At 46.7% G+C, this 20,765-nt stretch overlaps 1 protein-coding gene and 1 long non-coding RNA gene across 8 annotated transcripts in view; one reads left to right on the top strand and one right to left on the bottom strand.

Moving 5' to 3' along the window:
• The window catches only part of PXYLP1 (2-phosphoxylose phosphatase 1), a 71,044-nt gene that overhangs the window by 23,946 nt on the left and 26,333 nt on the right, over window positions 1–20,765 (top strand). For 4 of the 7 annotated variants that reach the window (XM_042955840.1, XM_042955842.1, XM_042955841.1 and 1 more), the window contains exon 3: window positions 12,224–12,355. In XM_042955840.1, coding sequence (XP_042811774.1) covers window positions 12,277–12,355 — 79 coding nt within the window. In that variant the 5' untranslated portion in view covers window positions 12,224–12,276. Of the gene's footprint in view, window positions 1–2,535; window positions 2,635–9,208; window positions 9,520–10,452; window positions 10,674–12,223; window positions 12,356–20,765 lie in introns of those variants that run through there. The other 3 variants (XM_042955845.1, XM_042955846.1, XM_042955844.1) reach the window with 3 other exon arrangements.
• Window positions 5,577–8,980, bottom strand: LOC122230143. The gene is made up of 3 exons (XR_006207300.1): window positions 8,761–8,980; window positions 8,473–8,666; window positions 5,577–6,036 (listed from the first exon to the last, which is right to left on the bottom strand). It is a non-coding gene; the product is annotated as an uncharacterized LOC122230143 (long non-coding RNA).

Here is a 20,765-nt window from a genome sequence, read left to right as displayed (position 1 = left end):
CTTTGTGATGAGTAAATCATGCCAACTGCATGGTCTCCCTTTTTTTGTTGAGGTACTTATAGTTGCTCTTGACATTCTAACGTAAGAATATGCCAATTTCAGATGTCGCTACTTCTGCAACTTGAGGAGAAGCAAAGCAGTGAAGTTGGATGGAACACAGGCTTCTCCTACAATGTCAGAAAGAGATCACTGGGGAGTACATAAGATTGAAAATCCTGGCTTGATGAATTAGTTATTTCAATCTGTTCTGGTCCCGAGAAATGATCAGGCACCTTGACAAGTTTATCCTTTTAGAGCTGGAAAAAAACCTCAAAGGAGAGAGTGGCAGGAACATGTAGTTCAGAAATGGTGGAGGGGGTGGGGGGCGGAAGCCTTTAATATTTCAAGGATTAAAAACACTAACTCTGCAGATGATCTGCCTCAAATCCTTTCTGGGAAGAAATGGTAGGTAGATAATTCATGTTGTATATTTGAACACATGTAAAATAGGGAATAAAAGGTCTTGATGCTGGAACAGGCACCACAGTCAGCAGGCTGAGGGATGCCGCTCTGCCATGTGTCACTGCCGAATTGCACCTGAGCAAGCCAGCGCTGATGTTTCTTAAACATCTAATTATGACTGTATGTGCTTTGATTGCTAGATCTGAAAAGTGCCAGTACTGTCATTATTTTTTAGAATAATTGTGTGTATTGTCAAATCTTCTCCAACGGTGGGTTTTTGCAGACAACCCCTTGCTCCCTCGTTCCTAACAGAACTCTGATTCTGTGCCTGCCTCCACCCTCTCCCTTCCTCTGTGGGCCTCTAGCAGGAGGTGAATCCCAGGTGTTTTCACTTACTTGCTGTGGCCCATTGCTGGAGCCCGTGATGGGTTTTTGCATGGGCTCCTGACACTATTCTTCAATGAGACATTAGGAGAAATCCACTGGGGGGTTTCTGGGAAAGCTTTCCTTGCTTCTAGTAGAAATGTGCAAGATTGTCCCTTCTGCCTCTTCAGATTGCCAAGTGTGGTGGTGATGGCTGTGAGTGTGGCCACCATCTCAAAACCCCTGGAGGAAGTCATCCTAGGGACAGGACAAAGACAGAGGATGGCATAGAGTCCAGACAGGGACAGGTTCTGGCTTCCTGATGATGCTTTTGGGGTTGCTGAATTAACTAACCTTGGAGCTGCTATTCCTCAACTATGTTTCATTATGTGAGAATATGGATGAGTCCCTTTGCATTAGCTAGCCTTTTTTTCTTACCTGCAGCCAAGCCATCTTCAAAGATGCATAAGCAGTTTTTTTTAAGCTTTTTTTTAAGTTTATTTATTTATTTTGAGAGAGAGAGAGCAAGCGAGGGAGGGGCAGAGAGAAAGGGAGAGGGAGAATCCCAAGTAGGCTTTGCACTGTCAGTGCAGAGTCCGACATGGGGCTCAATCTCTCAAACTGTGAGAGCATGACCTGAGCTGAAATCAGGAGTATGACACTTAACCAGCTGAGTTACCCAGGTGCCCCCAAAGATGCATAATTTAAGATAAAATAGAAAATAAAACTCAAAAAGAACAAAGGTTATCATAGCCATGATTCATTTATATCATATCTAAGAGTGACATTCTTAAAGTTTATTTATTTATTTTGAGAGAGAAAGAGAAAGAGCAGGGAAGGGGCAGAAAGAGAGAGGGAGAGAGAGAATTCTAAGGAGGCTCCATGCGGCTAGCATAGAGCCCAATGTGGGGCTCAAACCCACAAACCGTGAGTGAGATCATGTAAGAGTGACATTCTTAAATATGTGATGAGCTTTTTCTGTCTAATGCAATTTGTTATGAATGTGTGTGTGCGTGTTCATCATTACCTACAGAAGGAGCCCCCAAGAAGAGGACCAATGTCATTTAGTGCTGGTGGCAAGTTCTAGTTAGGATATTGGCTTGGCTGCTTTAACAGAGGTGAAACAACAGTGATTTTAGAAGGTTGTGAGATTATTTATTCTCTCCCAAAGCAGTTTGGGCTGACAGGCAGTCAGGGAAATGGGTAGCCTGCCCAATGAGGTCATCCAGGGTTCTTCTGTGTTATCCACTAGGATGTTATCTCCATGCGCATCAAGAAAGCTGGCTTACCACCCCACCAGTGATTCAGAGCATGGGAAATGGTGGAAGAAGGAAGGTCAGAATGAGATAGGACCGATAGCCTCCTTTTGACCCAGAATTGCACGTAATACTTGTAAGCATAAGTCATTGGCCAAGTTGATCATATGACAACAGCTAGTTGCAAGGGATTCTGGGAAATAGTATCCCTAGCTGAATGGCCATGTATCCAGCTAAAACGTAGAGGATTCCATTAGTAAGAAAAAAGAGCAAATAGACACCTGAGAACAGTTAGAAGTGTCTGCCACATAGTGTGTCCTCTACAGTGGAGAGGGAGAGCGTAATGAGGACAAAGCGCTGGGTGTCACTCTCTGTGAAGTAAGGATTTGAGTCACAGGTCCAGTCTCCCTAAGCAGCCTGGAGCCGTGTGCCGGTCCTGACCTGGCCTCTCTTCTGGTCAACCAAGGGACTTGAATCAGTGATATTTAAAACCTCTTCAAGCTCTGACCTTCTATGGCATGGTCCTGCAGGCATTCTAGTTATAGAGCTGGGGCAGAGACAAAGTGGAAGTAGAGTGAGTACTTCATATGTGGGTGGCAGGTATTAAAACCATACAAGAAGTCACTGCTAACTTATTGAGCACTTATCAGGAGCCAGGTACTGTGCTGGGTCCCTTACACCTGTTAACCTCGTTAGCCCTGACACAACCTGTGAGCTGGAGCCTATGGTTGTTTCCATTTCATAGATGGGGAAACTGTGGCTCAGTAAGAGTGTGAGAAAGGCTCTAGACCTAGCCAACCGATCCCTGAGCCCCCATGCTTAACTACATGTTGTGGGAAGGGCTGGGACATGAGGTGGGATTTGTGGGGTGTGACCAGATCATAGTGAACCCTGCAAGTAGGGTTAAAGAGGCTTGGGCCTGATGCTACCCTTCATCAGGGCCAGGCTTGGGATTGATCTGCAGCATTGATTGGCGTCCCCACCGTTACCCCATAGCCAGGGGATGGCTGTTGCCACGTGCGTCACATCTGGGCATGATCTCTCACTACCCCAGGGTAAAAGACAGGCTGTTCTTTAGGAGGAGAGTACCTGGTAAGAGATGAGCCCCAGGAGGGTCAGCTTTGGGTCAGAGTGCAGGATGAGGCACACCACTTGCCTAACAGGCATCCTTTAAGGTGTTTGCCCCTGTGAGTCGAGCTGAGCCTGTGGCCTGCTCCTGTCCTGTATTCCCAAAGGCGGCCGGTGCCAGGAAGGCACAGAACCTGGCCCTAGAAAGTGAGAGCGGTCCGTGAAATTGGCCTGTCCTTTAAGCTGGCACTGATTAGTGGCGTGGATTCTGGGATCATGCTCCTCCTGCTCCGGCCTGGAAATTAGTGGCTTTGTGCCCAAAGGGAGTTCCAGAGAGGGAGTGGGCATCAGTGCATGTATTGTCTTGGTGGTGGGACTCCTTGGGGTCATCAGATAGGCTGGTCTGGGTAGGGGGAGTGAGACCCTTGCAGCCCACCTGCCTGTGGGTGCCAGCCAGAGGTGAGGACTCCCTGGCCCGGCCCCATGGGGCCTCTGGGCAGCCAGATTTCCTTGGGCATAGCAGCCTCACTCAAGATGCAGCTGTTGGGTGGTGCCTGGACTAACCCACCTCCCTTCTCTGGCTCTTGACACTCAGTACAAACAGTGCAAACCTTCCCGTTGCCCCCCAGCAGCCAGTACAGTTTTACTTAGTGCTTTTTCTTTGGTTCATTCTGTTTCCTCAAATGCAATTATAAACACACCAGCTCCAATCTGCTTTTCAAGACTGAGCCCTACGGGCGCCTGGGTGGCTCAGTCAGCTCAGCATCCGACTTCAGCTTAGGTCATGATCTCATGGTTCGTGAGTTCGGGCCCCACGTTCGGCTCTGTGCTGACAGCTCAGAGCCTGGAACCTGCTTCAGATTCTGTGTCTCCCTCTCTCTCTGCTCCCCCCACCCCACCCCGCCTCACCCCGTGCATGCACGCTCTCTCTCTCTCCCCCTTTCTCTCCCTCCCTCCCTCTCTCTCTCTCTCTCTCTCTCTCTCAAGAATAAACATTTTAAGAAAATAAAAAAAAGGACTGAGCTCTGGCTGAGCCTCTTCCAGAAATCCTATCCGCTCCCTTTAGGTCTACGTGGTTCTCCTCCTCTCTCTACTCCCACTTCCCCCTGATGGCACCGGTTTCATATGGTGTAATGGTCTTTTTACTCATTGGTCCACTGACCAGTCTGTGAGCTTCCTTCCTTTCTTTTTTTTTTTTTAACTTTTAATTTCAAACATACACAAAAGCAGAGAGGATCATATAGTACATCCTCAAGAATCCCTTACCCAGCTCCAAGAGTTGTCAGCATGTTGCCAATCTTGATTTATTAAGTCCTCCTCAACCTGCTCCCACCCTGAATATTTTAAAGCAGTTCCTAGGTCTTGTATCATTTTTCCATATATACTTCAGGACCTTTTAGCTGTGAGCTTCAGGATGACAGTACTGTGTCCTGTATCCTGTGTCCTGTGTCCACAGCACTGTGGATGATGCCTGACACATATTGGCTCTTGAGAAATAATGTTGTTTTGAGTCGACTAATTGGGTGAATGAATTGGCTTCAGCCCCTAGAACTGAGCATGCATTCTGGATGCTGGAATTTGAATAACAGAATGTGAATAGCTGCTAGGAGCCCACAGCTTCCTTGGTGCCTGTCCTGCTGCCTGGGGTTTCCAGGAGTTTCTGAAATCTGTCTGTTATTTATGAGACTTTAAGGTTGGTTTATTCTTAGTCAAGCATCTTTGATTTTGCAATGAAACTCTACTTTGAGGTGACATGGGGTAGAGAGGACTATTAAGATGTAGCTTTTACCTTTGCTTGGTTCATATTTAGTTCACAATTACAGCCTTGGGTTTGATTTTTTTTTTAATTATAATACCATATTTACTTGGGCCAAAGTGATTAAGACCAAAAAAACAAAGTATAGAATACATCTAAAGCATTTTCTTTAATAACATCTTTCTATTCCTGGTAATGGTATTTTAACTACGCAAATAAGAGATAATTGAATACACATTTTTCTTTCAAGCAGTTGTGGTCATGTTTAAAACCCTGAATTCTGTACACTTTGAAGGGAACCCTGAGACCAGAGTCACTAGATGTGGCATTTCTCACTCTTACGAGGTAGAAAATCAGGCCAGGGTTTGGGTTTTTGGAAATCTCTGGTGGTAGAATGGTAGTTTGTAAAAATGCCTTTGACATGTTCCTTTTTACTTTTAAATTCAGAAACAGTATTTACCACAATATAATGGGAAGTGCCTATTGACTAGTCCTTTTTTCAAAATTATATTCTAAAATATTTTCTTTCACCATTCAAATCTGTTGTAAAGTTAAATTAAAGTTGGCTGGGTTTTCTGTTTGCTTTATTTTTTGCTGTTTCATCAGGAATTCAGAGTAATAATTCTGTTTCTGGATTTAAGATATTTTTACCATGTGGTTTTAGCGCAAGGAATAAGGCTGTGCCCAGTAGGCATCTGATGACTATGTAACTTACATGAAACATAAAACAGTTGTTTCTACAGAAGTATTTATAGGAGTTGGATTTGGTCACCATGCCATATTGAGTCTAGAGTGTCTTTTCCTTGGAAGGTAGGGGGTGGGACTTGAGGATGTCTGAGGACAAGGAGATGTGGATGCCGTGCTGAAGTAGGTCATGAGCCAGCATCTCATCCTGCTGCTGTAGCAGTGAATCTTCCCATGCACTTTATTTTCTGGGCTGTGAGTGAGCAGGCTGTGGGGTTTCTGCCATGGACCCAGAGACCTGGCTTTCAGTTGGCATGACTTGGACAAGTCTGATGGAGTGTCTGGGGGAGCCACAGTATACCCCAGGAGTGTGCGCGCACACAGCCCCCACGGAAGGAATACGCAGGAACATGCCTGGAGGGAACCACGGATTGTGTGACTTCCTGAGCGGCTGTGTGAGCCTCCTCCCTGCAGATGGAAAAGAGAATGGGTTCTCTGGAGAATGGGCCAGAGCTCAGGCCACAGAGACAGAGCCCATTGGCTGGTAATCCTCGTCTTCTTAGGATGGGGCCCATCTGACATAGATGTTCCAGGCTTGAAAACCTGTGGCGGGGGGTGGGGGGACACCACAGATGAGTCAGCTGAGGGAAGGCTTGTCATGGTGGAGGAGTCAGGAACGGGGCTGCAGACGTGGCCGACTGCTCTGATGGCTGGGGCTGGTGAGTAGGGAAGTGGCCAGTGGCCAGTGACCAGGATTTGGAAGAGGAACCACAGCATGGGGCAGAAACAGCAGCTCAGGGGAAAAGGCAAGTCTTTGTGTTTAGATAATGATGCAAGGATTCCTCCAAAGCTGGGCAGTCAAACACAGCATGTGCCTACTGCTGCTGCTGTGTGTATGTTTGCTCCTCACTGCCTTCCCACTCTTACCCTTATTCCCAATCTTATTAACATCGGGATCCTCGACTCGGAGAAACGAAGTTAGTTGTCAAAGAGACACACAGAAGGTAAGCGGCAGAGGAGGGAATTGACCCAGATCTGCAGGTCATTGGAGCCTCCTTTTTGCCTCTCCATCATGACTCCTCTCAACTGAGGAAGTGTCCTCCCCGAAGGCAACTTTTCTCTGAACCATGCGCCCGGGGGCCCACATGGCACCTGCACGTGGGTACACACACACACACACACACACACACACACACACACACACACACATTGGGGTCCTAGCTCTAGCTGCAAACACATTTGTCTTCAAATCCATGTGAATTTTAGATACCATGTTTATGTAACCATTTTAAAAAATGAAGAAAGGGGTGCCTGGGCAACTTAGTTAAGCATCCCAATATCGGCTCAGGTCATGGTCTTCTACCCACGTGGGGCTCTGTGCTGACAGCTCAGGGCCTGGAGCTCATTTCGGATTCTGGGTCTCCCTCTCTCTCTGCCCCTCCTCTGCTTTCTCTCTCTCTCTCTCTCTCTCTCTCTCTCTCTCTCTCAAAAATAAATATTTTTTAAAAATCTAATAAAAATTGAGAACAAAGCATGACCTTCCTCTCCAAGTTTTCTAGGAAAATAAGCCCCAGAAGAAGGCATGTGTTCTTCCTGGGGCTGGATGTTGCCACCCCTTCCCTCCAGGCTGTGTGCACAACCCCCCGGGGCGGTGATCACACCAGGCCTGTCCCCAGCACAAGTGGAAGTAATGAGACTCTGACCACATCCCTGGCATTTGCATTTGGTGGTGGTGCCATAGGAGAGTCAGAGGGGAAGGGTGCAGAAATCCTGAGAGCATTCGGGGGGAAAGCGTGGGTGTTCCCAGGTTGAGGCCCGTGTCATCAAATGGAAAAGCTACAGATATGTAGAGAATGTCAGTAGCCTAAAAACTAGAAGCAGTCAGGCAGTTACACAATCCCTGCCATCTGGTTAACGCGACACATCCTCAGTATTTTAAATCTGGAACTAAATATAGACCTTTCTGAAAAAGCACGCAGCATATTGAGGAATGTAGGCAAGTGGAGCTTTGCGTGTGCTTCCTGCAGATGACGATATGGAGCTCAAGAGCCTGGCTTAGAAATCCCTAGGAAAGACGCAAGGCATTTCTTCTTTGTCGTATCAATTAGCTTTCGTTTTGTATCAAGTCCCAAAACGGAGTGGCTTAAAACAGCAACCATTAAATTTGCTTTTGATCTGTGGGTTGGCCATGCAGTCTTTAGTCTGTGCTGACTTTCTTTGTATCCATCTGCTGGTGGCATGGCCAGGCTGGCCTTGCTCACATGTGTGGTGATGGGCAGGCTGGTTGTTTGAAGAGAACCTCAGCGGGGACCCCTTGCTTTGGTTCCATGTGGTCTCTCACGGCCTCCAGGAAGACAGCTGGTAGCCGGGTGTCTTTCCATGGTGGCCACAGTGTTCCAGGAGCAGCAAAGGAGGACAGGCCCCAGTGCATAAGTACTTCTCAAGCCTCTTCTTATAGCTGTTACTGTTGTCTCCACTGGCTGAAGTAAATACCTTGTCCAAGCCTAGAGTCCATGTGGGAGGAAACAACACAGGCCATGGATACAGAAAAGCGTGAACAAATTGGGGACTATCACTATTACAAATCCACCATGCTCTAAGCCTGAGATTTAACTCCTTTGGTAGTGGTTGTTTCCACCTAATGCCCACCAGAAGACAGCTCTGAACAGTATTGTGGTTCATCCTCACGTAAAAAAGGCAGTGTCAGGTAAAACCGTAGGCGGAGTACTGGTGGCCTCACCTGCCAGAAAGTGTGGTGGAAAATCCGCTGAGAGGCTGGAAGCAGCAAGTAGTTGAAGGGCCAGACCTGGCCCAGCACAAGAAGAAAGACCCTTGCCTCCCATACCCAAATGCAGAGCAACCAAGTGGCAGGTCTGGTCTCTGAGGTACTGAAGCAAGACATACCCCCAGGCTCAGAAGTCAGAGGTGGGTGATTTCCCAGAGCAGCAAGGTTGTTTCCCAGGCTCAGAGTGAGAGAGAGGCCAAAGTCAGCATTTGAGCAGGAGCTACAGGAGGGATGTGGACGAGAACGGGTGAACGTTGAGTACTTGCGTACGTGGAGGAACCAACGAAACAGGTGAGGGAACTATTCCTGTTACCTAGGAGGAGGGAAGAAGTGGCAAAGTGAACTGAGAGAAAGATGAGATAGTAATGCTAATAACAACCATTGTCCTTTGAATGTCTGTCACATACCGGGGATTGTGCGTAGTCTTTCCTGAGGGAATTAGTCCTGAGTCACAGATGAGGAAACTGAGTCCTAGAGAGGTTAAAGAACTGGCCTATGTCACTAAGATGAGTGTTCTGGCCCAGGTGTGTCTGACTCCCCAGGGCTGTGCCTGTCTTTCAGCACCATGCTGCTGGTGGGGTGCACAAGAAAGAACATCTTTAGGGGGACCTCAGTGGCTCAGTCGGTTGGGCATCTGACTCTTGATTTCAGCTCAGGTTATGATCTCACAGTTCATGAGTTCACGCCCTGCATCAGGCTCTGCACTGATAGCACAGAGCCTGCTTGGGGTTCTCTCTCTCTCTCTCTCTCTCTCTCTCTCTCTCTCTGCACCGCCCCCCCCCCCAACAAACAAACAAACTTAAGAAGATATAAAGAACATTTTTAGGCAGCAAGGACCGTAGAGCCCTCTTAACAGTAGAGCTCAGAAACACCCCAAAGGCCATCTCCCAGGCAGGAACACTGGAAGATGTTCATGTAAAGGAAAAGATGGTGGCCTCAGAAGGTGTCATGGTAACAGAAGGGGGAGGAGGGCATAAAGAAAAGCTCCAGCGTATTTATTGTCAGGGGTACAGAGATACCCCACAGGAGACATTTGCTCCGAACTTCCTCCTCATTTTGTGGTCTAATCTCCACCCACACACCCCACTCACCTTCCCCAATCAGAAGGATCACCTTATAAGAAGGTCATTGATAAAATGGAATAAATTGAATCAGGAATGACTGAGGTAAGGAGAGGGCTTTGAAACCCACAGGCTGTTTAACAAGGAGCTGCCAGCTGTTTTCGAGTATCTAAGAAGCCAGCACATGCCAAGAGTCAACTTGTTCTGTGTTGATCCACAGCTTGCAGCTAGAATCAGTGTGCAGACCTATTGGGAGACACTACAACAAGTAAAAACAAACTGTAGAGGCACAGAGATCTTGTTTGTATCTTGTCGCCATGATTTAATAACGTGTGCTGTTGATTTGGTTTTCTGCCTGCGTATTAGAAGCACACACATCTGCCCTGCAGAGAGTAAAGGAGGTCATGTCAAGGGCCCCACATGGTGGCTGGTTCACATTGTGCTCTGTGAATGGAAACCTAGGGAATGATGGTTGTGAACAGTTAGAAGTTCCTCGTTCCAGGGCGCCTGGATGGCTCAGTCCGTTAAGCATCTGACTTCGGCTCAGGTCATGATCTCAAGGTTTGTGAGTTCGAGCCCCATGTCGGGCTCACTGCTGCCAGTGCAGAGCCTGCTTCAGATCCTCTGTCCACCTCTCTCTCTGCCCCTGCCCCCTCACATGCTCTCTCTTTTAAAAATAATTTTTTTTTTAAAGAAGTTCCTGGTCTCTGGGGAAGCAGAGCAAAGTTAGAAGGCTGCCAAGGGGCTCATACCTAGGATGCAAGGGTGGCTGAGGAAGCATTGTTATTCCGCCCACGTGGGGTATGTTTTGAAAACACTGTGGCCAGTGTTTGTAGGTGAATGTTGTCACCTTCCATGCTCATCCCCTGGGGAGCTGGGCCAGGCAGTAGAGGCTATCTAGGGTGGAGGGCAGAAACCTTGACTCTGATTTTCCTTAGGTTGTTTTCCTATGGGGAGGTTTACTGTTGAACAATCAGCTGAGCATTACCAAAGACACCCCCCGAGGTCAAGGTGGCCCAGAGCCACCCAGGCTTAACACTTTGTTTCTGGGATTGGGGTTTATCAGCATCAAGGGTTCACCCTCCTTGTTGCCACAGAAAGGAATACCTGTAGTGCTATAGTCCAGTGGACCCAGGTTCTGTCTCCTACTGTGACCTCACCCTCCTTGGGGGTTCAGTGCAGAAGTCATTGCCTCTCACCAAGCACAGATTCTGCTGAGCTGCTTTCAGATCCACGCGTGTCTTTTCAGACCCTCTCAGGTAGAGTTTATGAGGAGTTTGAATTTTGGAAACAGAGAACATTTATTTGGGGTCCCAAATACATTAAATCTGGGGTGGGATCAGCCAGGGTAGTATGCTGTTTTAGCCATGATGCTAAACTTGTGAGTCTAATGAGTCCCCTCCAAGGCAGGGAGGGGGTGTCCCCAGGAGGCGTTGCAGGTCATTTTGGGACGCTAGGCACTGGCCCTTGGTTAGGGGTGGTGACTAAAGGGACAGAAGCAGTGCTTATTTGAAGGTCTAAGGTTGGGACCTGTTTGTTAACAGAGATGCTGGTTGTCAAAGTACAGGCTCACTTGTGAGGTGCAAGTGTATTTTTGTTAGTCTTTTAGCAAATGTTCTCTTTTTGTAGAAAGTCTGACAAATCTCTTTAAAGGAGTGGTTCCCAAAATCCCCTGCAGGGCCTTGCTGGGGTTAGGGGCTGGGAGATAAGGGACTCCAGCGCTCTGGATCATACTTCATTCCCTACCAATACACTTTTTTAAAAAAATAGGTGAGATGAGATAAAATTCACATACCATCCAGTTCACCCAGAGTGCACAATTCAATAGCTTTTAGTTTGTGTTATTCGCAAAGGTATGCAACCCTCCCCACATCAGTAAATGAGTTTTGTCTGGTTGCGTCTCTTGGGGCTCTGAAGGAGATTGTATCCGAAAGAGGAAAAGATGCCGCCACTAAGAGAAGGTTTGAAATTTTTGTTGTCCTCTTACTGTACCACGTTGAATCTTTTCTGAGGAGAGTGTGGTTTTCAAGTTCTATCTGGAACCCCAGAGAGAATCAGGAGATAAACTGAATGTCTAAGACTGATGGGTTACCACCTAGAGCCAGCATTCACTTTTCTCACCAGTGCCCATCATTCACCATTTTTTTAACGTCCTTTTGCACTGCTGTGACGTGGTTAGAGGAAATAAGAATGGGTGGAATGGGGCTTTGGGAAGACCAGTGGACGTCGCTGAAATAGGGTCACCGGTCCAGATGCGAAGAGGCCTTTGATTAGCAGATGGAGCTATGAGTGTAGGGACGAGTCCTCTGGCACACTCCAGCCATCCCCAAAGGCATTACTGCGGGACGTGTGACAGTGACTGGCATTCAGGTTAAGGATTACAATTTTTAAAAGACCAGAATCATATTAGCCCAATATTCACCAAAAAAGGTTGAAGATGTACAAGTTGGTTGTCAGCATTGGGTGAGTACGTGCTGGTCAGTAAACACTTGTCTGTCTGGCACACTGTAAGTGCTCGATAAATTTCCTTACCTTTTTCTTTGGAAAGGTCATGCTGGAAACTATCTCATTTTCTTTTGATGTCAGATCAATGAAGCGTTCACGAATTGGTTTCCTCCTCTTAATGTGAAGGGATCATTCTCGGCTGCTCTTACTTGGGGGCAAAGACGTAATCAACAGTGGGCTATTGTTCTCTGACTAGGATTCCCCGCTTCCCTGCTGGAGGACTGGGCTAATTGGATTATTTTCAGTTGACAAACTTGGTTTTCCACCTCAGAACACATGTTTATTGCCTCTGTTTTATTCACAGGATGTGTTCCCGATTGGAGGTGAAACCATGAAAGGAAAACAGAACGAATAATAATGCTTTTCCGCAATCGCTTCTTGCTGCTGCTGGCCCTGGCTGCCCTGCTGGCCTTTGTGAGCCTCAGCCTGCAGTTCTGTGAGTATCGCCTGGTGTCACTGGGTCGTGGTAGGGGAGGGGGCTTCATTCTGAAATAGAGGGCCCTTGTGGGGAGCAAACAAGTAGGCCCCAAAGCCTTTGTTTTTCAAATGAACAATGCAGTTTAAAACAACTGAGTCTTTTTATTGTTGGTACTGATGGTGAATGGTTGTGAGTACAAATCCCAAACTGCAGAGCATTGTCCTGAGTGTCTTTTTCGGCCATAAGGAACTAGAGTGCTCACTAGGCCTCATGATACGTCTTTGGCTTTTGCACAGATAACTAAATTGCCCAGTTATTCTGCCTTGGATTCCCAAGGCAGAGACACTGAGTGGCCCGGCTTGAGCAGGGATATTTGGCTGCTGGTTGGTTCTTTGAGCCTCGGGTGTCTGTTTTATGTTCGGTGAACTGTGGGACTGCCGTTGTTGGAGAGGGTGGGGGAATTAGGTACCAAACTCTGTCTCCTGGGGCAGCAAGGACCATGCATGGGAAGTCTTGTGTGGTGAGGAAGAGCAGGGCCGATGAAGTCAGTCCACAGACCTCACCGCCCAACACTTTGTCCTTCACGGGGAGCCTGTGCTCAGGCTGGGCCCTAAATCTGTGCACCCCACTGCTCCCCAAGAGTGGCCATCCTCTAACAGAGATCCAGCCCTGGCACATCCTTGGTTGGAACCCCTCAGCTGTGGCCAGTGGTGTCTGGGAGGCTCTTTGCTCTCTAGGCTCCACCTCCACCCGGCGCCCCCCCTGCCCCCCTCCCCCGCCCTTGATCTCTGTGCTGTAGCAGTGCTGAGTTACTTGGCATTCTCTACATGTTTACTCTGTTCTCTTTGCCCAGATCCCATCAGCCCCTCTGTCTGGAGTGCCATCCTCTTCACCTCCCTCCCATCCTTTTCTCCACATGGTTCATTCAGTTCTTTTCTCCTCTAGGAACCTTCCATAACCCCCTCACCCCTAACTTGGTCTGGTGCTTCTTTGATGCACATCCAGGATGCCCTAAACCTGTTCCCCTCCTTACATTAACCATGTAGTATTCTAATGCTCAGTTCTTGTGTCTCTTCCTTCAACAAGACTGTCTGTTCAGGGGCACCTGGGTGGCTCAGTCGGTTAAGTGTCTGACTCTCGGTTTCGGCTCAGGTCATGATCCCATGGTTTGTGAGTTCGAGGCCCAAGTTGGGCTCTGCACTGACAGCTCAGAGCCTGCTTGGAATTCTCTGTCTCCCTTTCTCTCCACCCCATCCCTGCTTGTGCATGTGTGTTTTTTTTTTTTTTTTTTGGCTTGTTCATAACCTGTGCGTGTTCTCTCTCTGAAAAATAAACTTTAAAATATATATGTATAAAACTCTGTGTTCTCTGAGAGCAGGGAACCATGTCCTGTTTCCCTCTATACCCTAGGAATTGCACTGCCAATGACACAGTAGGTGTTTCATGACTGTTTATTAAACGAATGAATGAGCTACACCTGCTCCAAAAAACAGGCTGATCCTAATTCCCTCTCCTGGTGCTGTGTACTTGAAGCTGACAATGTAAGATACTGGCATTTTTTTTTTATTTTTTATTTATTTATTTATTTTTGCTGTCACCTGCCTTCCCTCCATTATACCAGCTCACCCTGATGGGTGGGAGACAAGTGGTTGGCACCCATCACTGCCTAGGACGGCTCTGTGAGGAGGTGGCGTTTCTGTTGCCGTTTGAATGATGGAAAGAAGAGCAGGTGGTTCAGCAAGTGGGTTGTTCTGAGTGCACTGGGGAACGTGGGACAGACTTGGCACTTGGAATAAGTGGTTTGAAGTGAGGAGGCTTTGAGCAGGTTTCCCTGACACACCTCCATGTGACATACTCCATGCACACGTCCGGTACATGTGACAGGCTATCTCTAATACTAAAGACTATTAAAAATACTCCTTTTATCCTTCCAGAATAGGAAACGAGGTCAAGAGAGGGTGGGCATAGGAAGTTTAAAGATAGTCCAGATGGTTAATGAACCATAACATACGAATCCTTTCTAAAAAGACATGTGCTAGGACCCTCGGCAGTTTAATTGTTCATAACTCGTCATGAAAAATTTTTCCCTCCTTTGGTTGGAGAGGTAGGAGGGTACAATCAACCTTGAGTTTTATTCTGAGAAGCTGACGGGTCCCGAGACATGAATGTGGGTTACTTGTGTTCGCTGCGTTTCTTTTGCATGAGGTGGTTTCCACGTCACTGAATTGGCCAGTGTGTTTTGCTTATATAACTCTTCTGAAAGTACCTTCTGTTTTAGGAGAGCCAATTTTCAGCCATACTTTTTTTTAAGGAAAATTTTGCAGAGTAAATTAGGCTGCCTGGGTTTGAGCTCTTTATTCTTGGCTACATCGGAGTTCGGGAAGATATTAAGATATGGATGTTCTTACTGCTGTTCTACTTCTAGGTAAACTGTAACTTTGGAATTTACCCATTTCTGTGGAAATGGAGTTTAATTGCTTTATTTAATTGTGTCGCGGGTTGCTGGTTATTATGGTGTGAGGAATGGCACTAATTGATAATACGAAGGTATATGTTTGACTAACGCTTGTGTGTTCATTCCTACCCTAAATTATATGGACTTTTTTTCATCATTTCTTTTGACTAATTTTTGAATGCCAAATTAGCACATGTAACTATTTTAGGTAATATTTTTGAGGCAGTCAAACATAACGTAGGTTTTCTCATGCGTTAAGTGAACAGTATGGTTTTATTTGCTTTCTGCAATGATCATGTATTTTGTCTTGTTGATAGTTTTCTTTTTCTGGTGTTTTGAATATGGGAAAGTTATGACCTGGGTTACAATTTAAAAATCATGTTGTTTAAATAAGCATTTCTTCCTCTTGGTGCAGAAAGTGGGTCTGTGAACCCGGGTATGTTTATTAAGTGCTTATGTGTGTTGGGCATTTTTCTACAGTGTCGGGGTGGAGGTGGTATGGAAAGGGTATAAAAAAGGTTAAGACACAGTTCATAGTTTCTCAGAATATGTTTCTTTTAAATGGCGTTAATGCTAACAGCCTCTAATGAAAATCACTCATTTTGTATTTCCAAGTCCTTGATGCTTTTGAATTTGGAAATAGGGAAATTCTGAAATTCCTGATGTTTGAATTGTAGAAGGGAACAAGTAAGGCATGCCTATCTTTAGTTCTGGTTAAAATGTTTACAAGTGGAAAAATTACTTCTCAAATTAAGGCAGTCCGTTAGTGCAACTGGGCAAGAGGGCCAGGACGTGAAGACTTGTGAATGATTAGTTATTTTCTAATCATTTGTTATGTTAGATTAGATTAGTTAGATTAGTTATGTTTCTGCTCTTTGTGCTCTTTTGTAATCGTCCATTTTCTTGCTTCGGCTCAGCCTTTCTTTAATTCTTATTTTATGCTCATTTCACCATGTTCCACCCAGCATTCCCAAGATGGCAGTGTGACAGGAGTGCGCAGGCTCTGGAATGACAGCCTTGGATTTGAATGCTGCTCTGACACCTACCAGCCGTGTGCCCTTGGGCAAGTTCGACTTCTCAGAGCCTGTGTTTCTTCTGTAAAATGGAATTAATTGCTGCTTTGCAATGCTGGTGTGAGAACAGACACCTTGCAGGGAAACCCTTGGCTTAGGGAAGCGTAGTCAGTGTAAACCTTTTAAGCAATAGCATGGAGTCCCGTTACCACATACCATCTTCAGGAACCAGGGCTCTTGGTGTCCCACAGGCTGCCGAGCCTTGTGACCTTTCAACCACTTGTCAGGGAGGAGGCTTTTGAAATATATCTTACATTTATTTGGTTTTGATTAGACTTCTTTGGCCGAGATAGCAACCAGTCTACACTGGGCACATGGCACCTATATCTGGGGGCAATTTTCCTGGGCAGAGCCCCAGTTGACCAGAGCAGATTCTGAAGGAAATTCCGAAGACGGATTAGAGGTTCAGATCCCCAGGCAGAAGAGGGAAAGTTACCTGCAGTCGTGAAAGCCAGGGCTGTCTTCAATATCTGAAGAACCTTTTCTGCAGGAGTCACACCTGTTCTCTGTTGGCCCAGGTGACCATGGGGACACATTCCAGTTAGGCAGAAGGTGGAACAGCCAAAAGGTCAGTGTCATACAGAGGTGGAATGCATAGTGTGCAAATTCTGGAGCATTGCTCTGCAAAGAGGAGAATATTAGGTCATTGGGCCTGATTAAGGTCTCTTAAAGCTTAGAAGTTTCATGAATTTTACCTTTTTTGGTTGATCCAGTGCCATGAGTATGTATAACTTTGTCCTTCAGCAAATGTCCTTGAGTTTCCACCACGGGTTAGATCCTGGGCCGGTAGCTTAATCCCTCAAAGGCCACAGGAGCCATTTGTCTACTGGAAGAGAATCATGACAGACACTTGGAATACAGATTGCATTGTGCTAACACAGGTAAGAGGCGATACCATGTAAGGTGAGAGGGGGTAAGAACATGGCTAAAGAGTTAGACTGCCTGGATCAAATCACTGTCCTGCCACTTACCAGCTAGGTGATCTCAGCCATATCATTTACCCTCTTCATACCTCAGTTTCCTCATCTGTAGAATAGGGATAACGATGGTTCCTATTTCATAGGGTTAGTAAAGGATTAAGTGAGGTCATGTTTATAAAACACCTAGAACAGTGGCTGGCGCATAGTGATTGGTGTAAGTATGTTTGTTAAATAAAATGGATTAGAGATCATTTATGGCAGAGTGATATGGGAGGATAGAGGACGAGAAGCTAATTTAGACTGGGAGTTCAGGGAAGACTCCCCAGCAGAGGTGACCTCCTTGAGGGATGAGTAGACGTTGGCCGTGGAGGAAGGTGAGAAGAGCATTCCTGCAGATGGAGATGGTGTGCAAAGGCAGTGAGAGAGCAGGACCAGTTTAATCACCTGTGTGTAGCTATTAACGTGGACAAAGGCTGGGGCCACCTCCATCCCCACGTGACGTCCTGAAGGCTGTGGGGAGCCACTGAAGGAGGGAACACACCAGCATATTTATGTCTTGGAAGAACCACAGTCTGGGATAGTGTTTGCCAAGTGTGGTCTCCTGAGCACCTTGAGCAGACTGGATCTGGGGACTTGTAAAGAGTACATATTCCAAAAACAAAAAAAAGGGCACAAAATTCCAAATTTTGACAGGAATGGGACCCAGAAATCTACATTTTTGACAAGTTCCCTGGGTGAGTCTGGTGAGCACAAATTTTGGACACTCCCTGTTTGGAGGCTGATGGAAGCACGAAGCCGGGAGGCAACTCAGGCCATTTCGCCTCCATAAAAGTCTGAGGGTGGCACCCTGAAGGTGTTGGCCCAGGGAAGAAGAAGCAAAGCCAAAACAGCAGGTGATGGGTTGGTAGAGTGGGTCACGGCGATGGGAGAAGAGGGAAGACCCCACCAGGACACACGGGAGTCTGCCTGGGGTAGTTCGGTGAATGCCTTATTCACTAATCCATTCATGCGTTCATTCACGTAAACATCTCATCTCCCCCTGGGTTAAGTGTGCCAAAGGCCCATGACATGGCCTGCCCACAACATGGCCTGGGAGGTAACCACGTGGAGCTGATGGCTCCGTGGGACTGAATAAGGCCCAGACAAGTGGACAAGCTGGTCACAGAGCAGGACGGGTAGTTGGGGGGTGTCTCTGAGGTGCATGGAGGTCATTGGAGGTCCCCAGAGGCTGACTGGGTACTACGTACTGCTGGAAAGTGGATTTCAGGATCTGAGCCTAAGAGAGACTCTGTCCAGACCCCCTGCTGGGGCACTCTGTGTTCACTGTTCCTGAAGCCATGACTTGGAGAGACCAGGTCTCCTGGGGGCATGTAGAAGCCACTCCAGACTGACAGTTTTCTTTGGCCCAACCAATGTTTTCACATGTTTGCTTTTATTTATGAATGTTTTAGAACTTAGGCAGTTTCACCTAAACTTCCAGCCCCTCTTTAAAAAAAAAACAAAAAACAAAAAAAAAAAACACTTTCCAGCAAGCTGAGACCCATGGTCCCTTGCAACGAGAGTAGCTGGAGCAAGCAGCGAGGTAGGGGCCGCTCCCTGTGGGGGTGTGCAAGCTCTTCCTTTCTCCACAGTCTCCACTTGCTAAGCCCTGTCACCTTGGAGTTTGTGCCCTGTCACACAGGTAGAGGAAAGAGAGGACAGGGCAAAGATGAAATCTGGGCAGACAGAGGAAGGGAAGCCATGAAGGAGACAGAATGGCAGCAGATGGGGCACTTGGGTGGCTCAGTCGGTTGAGCATCCAACTTCGGCTTGGGTCACAATCTCGCGGTTTTTGAATTCGAGCCCCGTGTCAGGCTCTGTGCTGATAGCTCAGAGCCTGGAGCCTGTTTCAGATTCTGTGTCTCCCTCTCTCTCTCTGCCCCTCCCCCACTCATGTTTGCTCATGCTTTCTCTCCCTCTCTCTCTCTCTCTCTCTCTCTCTCTCTGTCAAAAAAAATAAATAAACATTAAAAAAAATTAAAAACAAAAAAAAGAACAGCAGCAGAGAGGTGGGGTTCCAAAGCCAAGGGAAACAGGTGGGCAGATGAGGAGCCTCAGCTTAATCACGTGTGTGTGCGCGCGTGCGCACAGTAGGCACCCCAGCCGAACCGGCTTAGTGTGTGAGTCATTTGTGTGTACGTAGTAGGAGTGGTGGTGTGTACGTGTGTCTTCAGTAGTTTCCCAGGTAGCTCTCTTCCAGCAGGGCCACCATTTTCCCACAGCCTGCAGTCCTCACACCCCCTCCCCTTTTATATGCTACTTTGGATCGATCGTCCTCTGGGAAATGGAATAACCAAGTTTGCTGGAACCGTGTGTAAATTAAAAGAAAATTGCCTCTGAGGAGGAGAGTGAGGAGCCCCCGACAGGTGCCAGGGTATTGTGACATTCGCCTTGATTATTCACACCCCAGCCTCAGCCTGCTCTTTGTAGTTGACTGTTGACATTCACAGCTCCCGCTTTTTTGCACGCACCCTTGAAGGTCTGGGGTAGATGGTGGTAGGGATTTTGCTGAGGCACAAATTTGGATAATAATAGCTGGGAGTGAGCTCCTGGCTGCTGAGCAGGCTTGGCCCTGCCAGCCGACTGGGGGCCTTGTGGTTCCCTACCCTTCATCCTGAGTCCATTTTATGGAGGAAAGCGTGTGCCCCAGTGGTGTGTGTGAACTGGGGATTCATGAAGATTTTAGTGTTTTCATGACAAAGATTTGAGGATGCCAAGGGCCTTAGGTGCTATGTACTCTATTTTAAAAGCCACAGTAAGGTTCCTCCTAGGATTTTATTTTGGTGAGTTGGAGTCAAAAAGAATGAGGAGTTAAATATGAGGGTTTGCGTTTTTATCCTAAGTTCTGTTCCTAATATCCCAATCTCGACATTATCACTAAAGTTTTACATGTAGTATTTTTAAAATTTCAATCCTTTTCTTGGAGACTTGTTTTCTGTTTGATTTCTAAGAGGTTTAATTTTGTTTTTTCTCGGAATGATTCATATCCAACTACCACATAGAATGAGTTTCCCTTCCTGTCAATACTGTTGAATTGACACACACATGTATTCCCATATAAAATACCATATGTACTTTTAGTTAATATATTATGGACAACCTTCCAAGTGATTACAGATGGGTGTATATGTAATCATGGTGTAATGGCTGCAGGAGTATTTACCATTGGACACTTCTGCTGCCTTCCCCCTGTGTCTGTTATAAGCAATGCTTTCATAAACATCTTGGAATGCACATTTCCATCCTCTCACCTAATTATTCTTTTTTTAAATTTTTTTTAAGTTTACTTATTTATTTTGAGAGACAGAGCAAGCAGGGGAGGGGCAGAGAGGGAGAGAGAGAATCCCAAGCAGGCTCCATGCTTTCAGCACAGAGCCCTACGTGGGGCTCAAACTGAACCGCGAGATCATGATTTGAGTCGGACTCTTAACTGACTGAGCCGCCCAGGTGCCTCTTGCCTAATTATTTTTAAGAGAAATTCTCTAAGATCAGAAACTAGGAAGGAAGGAGAGAAGGAAGGGAGGAAGAAATGAAAGAGGAAGGGAGGGAGGAAGGGGAAAGAAAGAGAGAAACAACGCCCCCACTCTGGAAATGCACCCCCACACATTAAATATGTCTATTTTTAGCTCATGGAAGGGCCTGCTATGGGATACTCTCACCCCTCCTCCAGTGTAACTACCACGTGAACATGTTCATCGCATAAGACATGTGACGAAAGTGGATTTGGCACACTTAATTTTGACACTTACCTACAGAATTTTTTCACCCACAAGGAAGGGAATCTCATTTTAGAGAAGAGGAGACTATCAGGGCTAGCCAGTAAGACTAGAAAACGTTAGCCAAAGTAGCCAGTGAACTTCGGAGCATATCCGAATATGCCAGGACTGTGTGAGGAGAGGAACAAAATAGGAGAGGAAAGCTGCAGGGTGTTTACATTGGAG

The sequence above is a fragment of the Panthera leo genome, chromosome C2, assembly GCF_018350215.1.
Source record: "Panthera leo isolate Ple1 chromosome C2, P.leo_Ple1_pat1.1, whole genome shotgun sequence".
In the NCBI taxonomy this organism is placed as follows: domain Eukaryota; kingdom Metazoa; phylum Chordata; class Mammalia; order Carnivora; family Felidae; genus Panthera; species Panthera leo.
The sequence above is the reverse complement of the archived record's forward strand: the minus strand, read 5'-3'. Positions and strand labels throughout refer to the sequence as shown.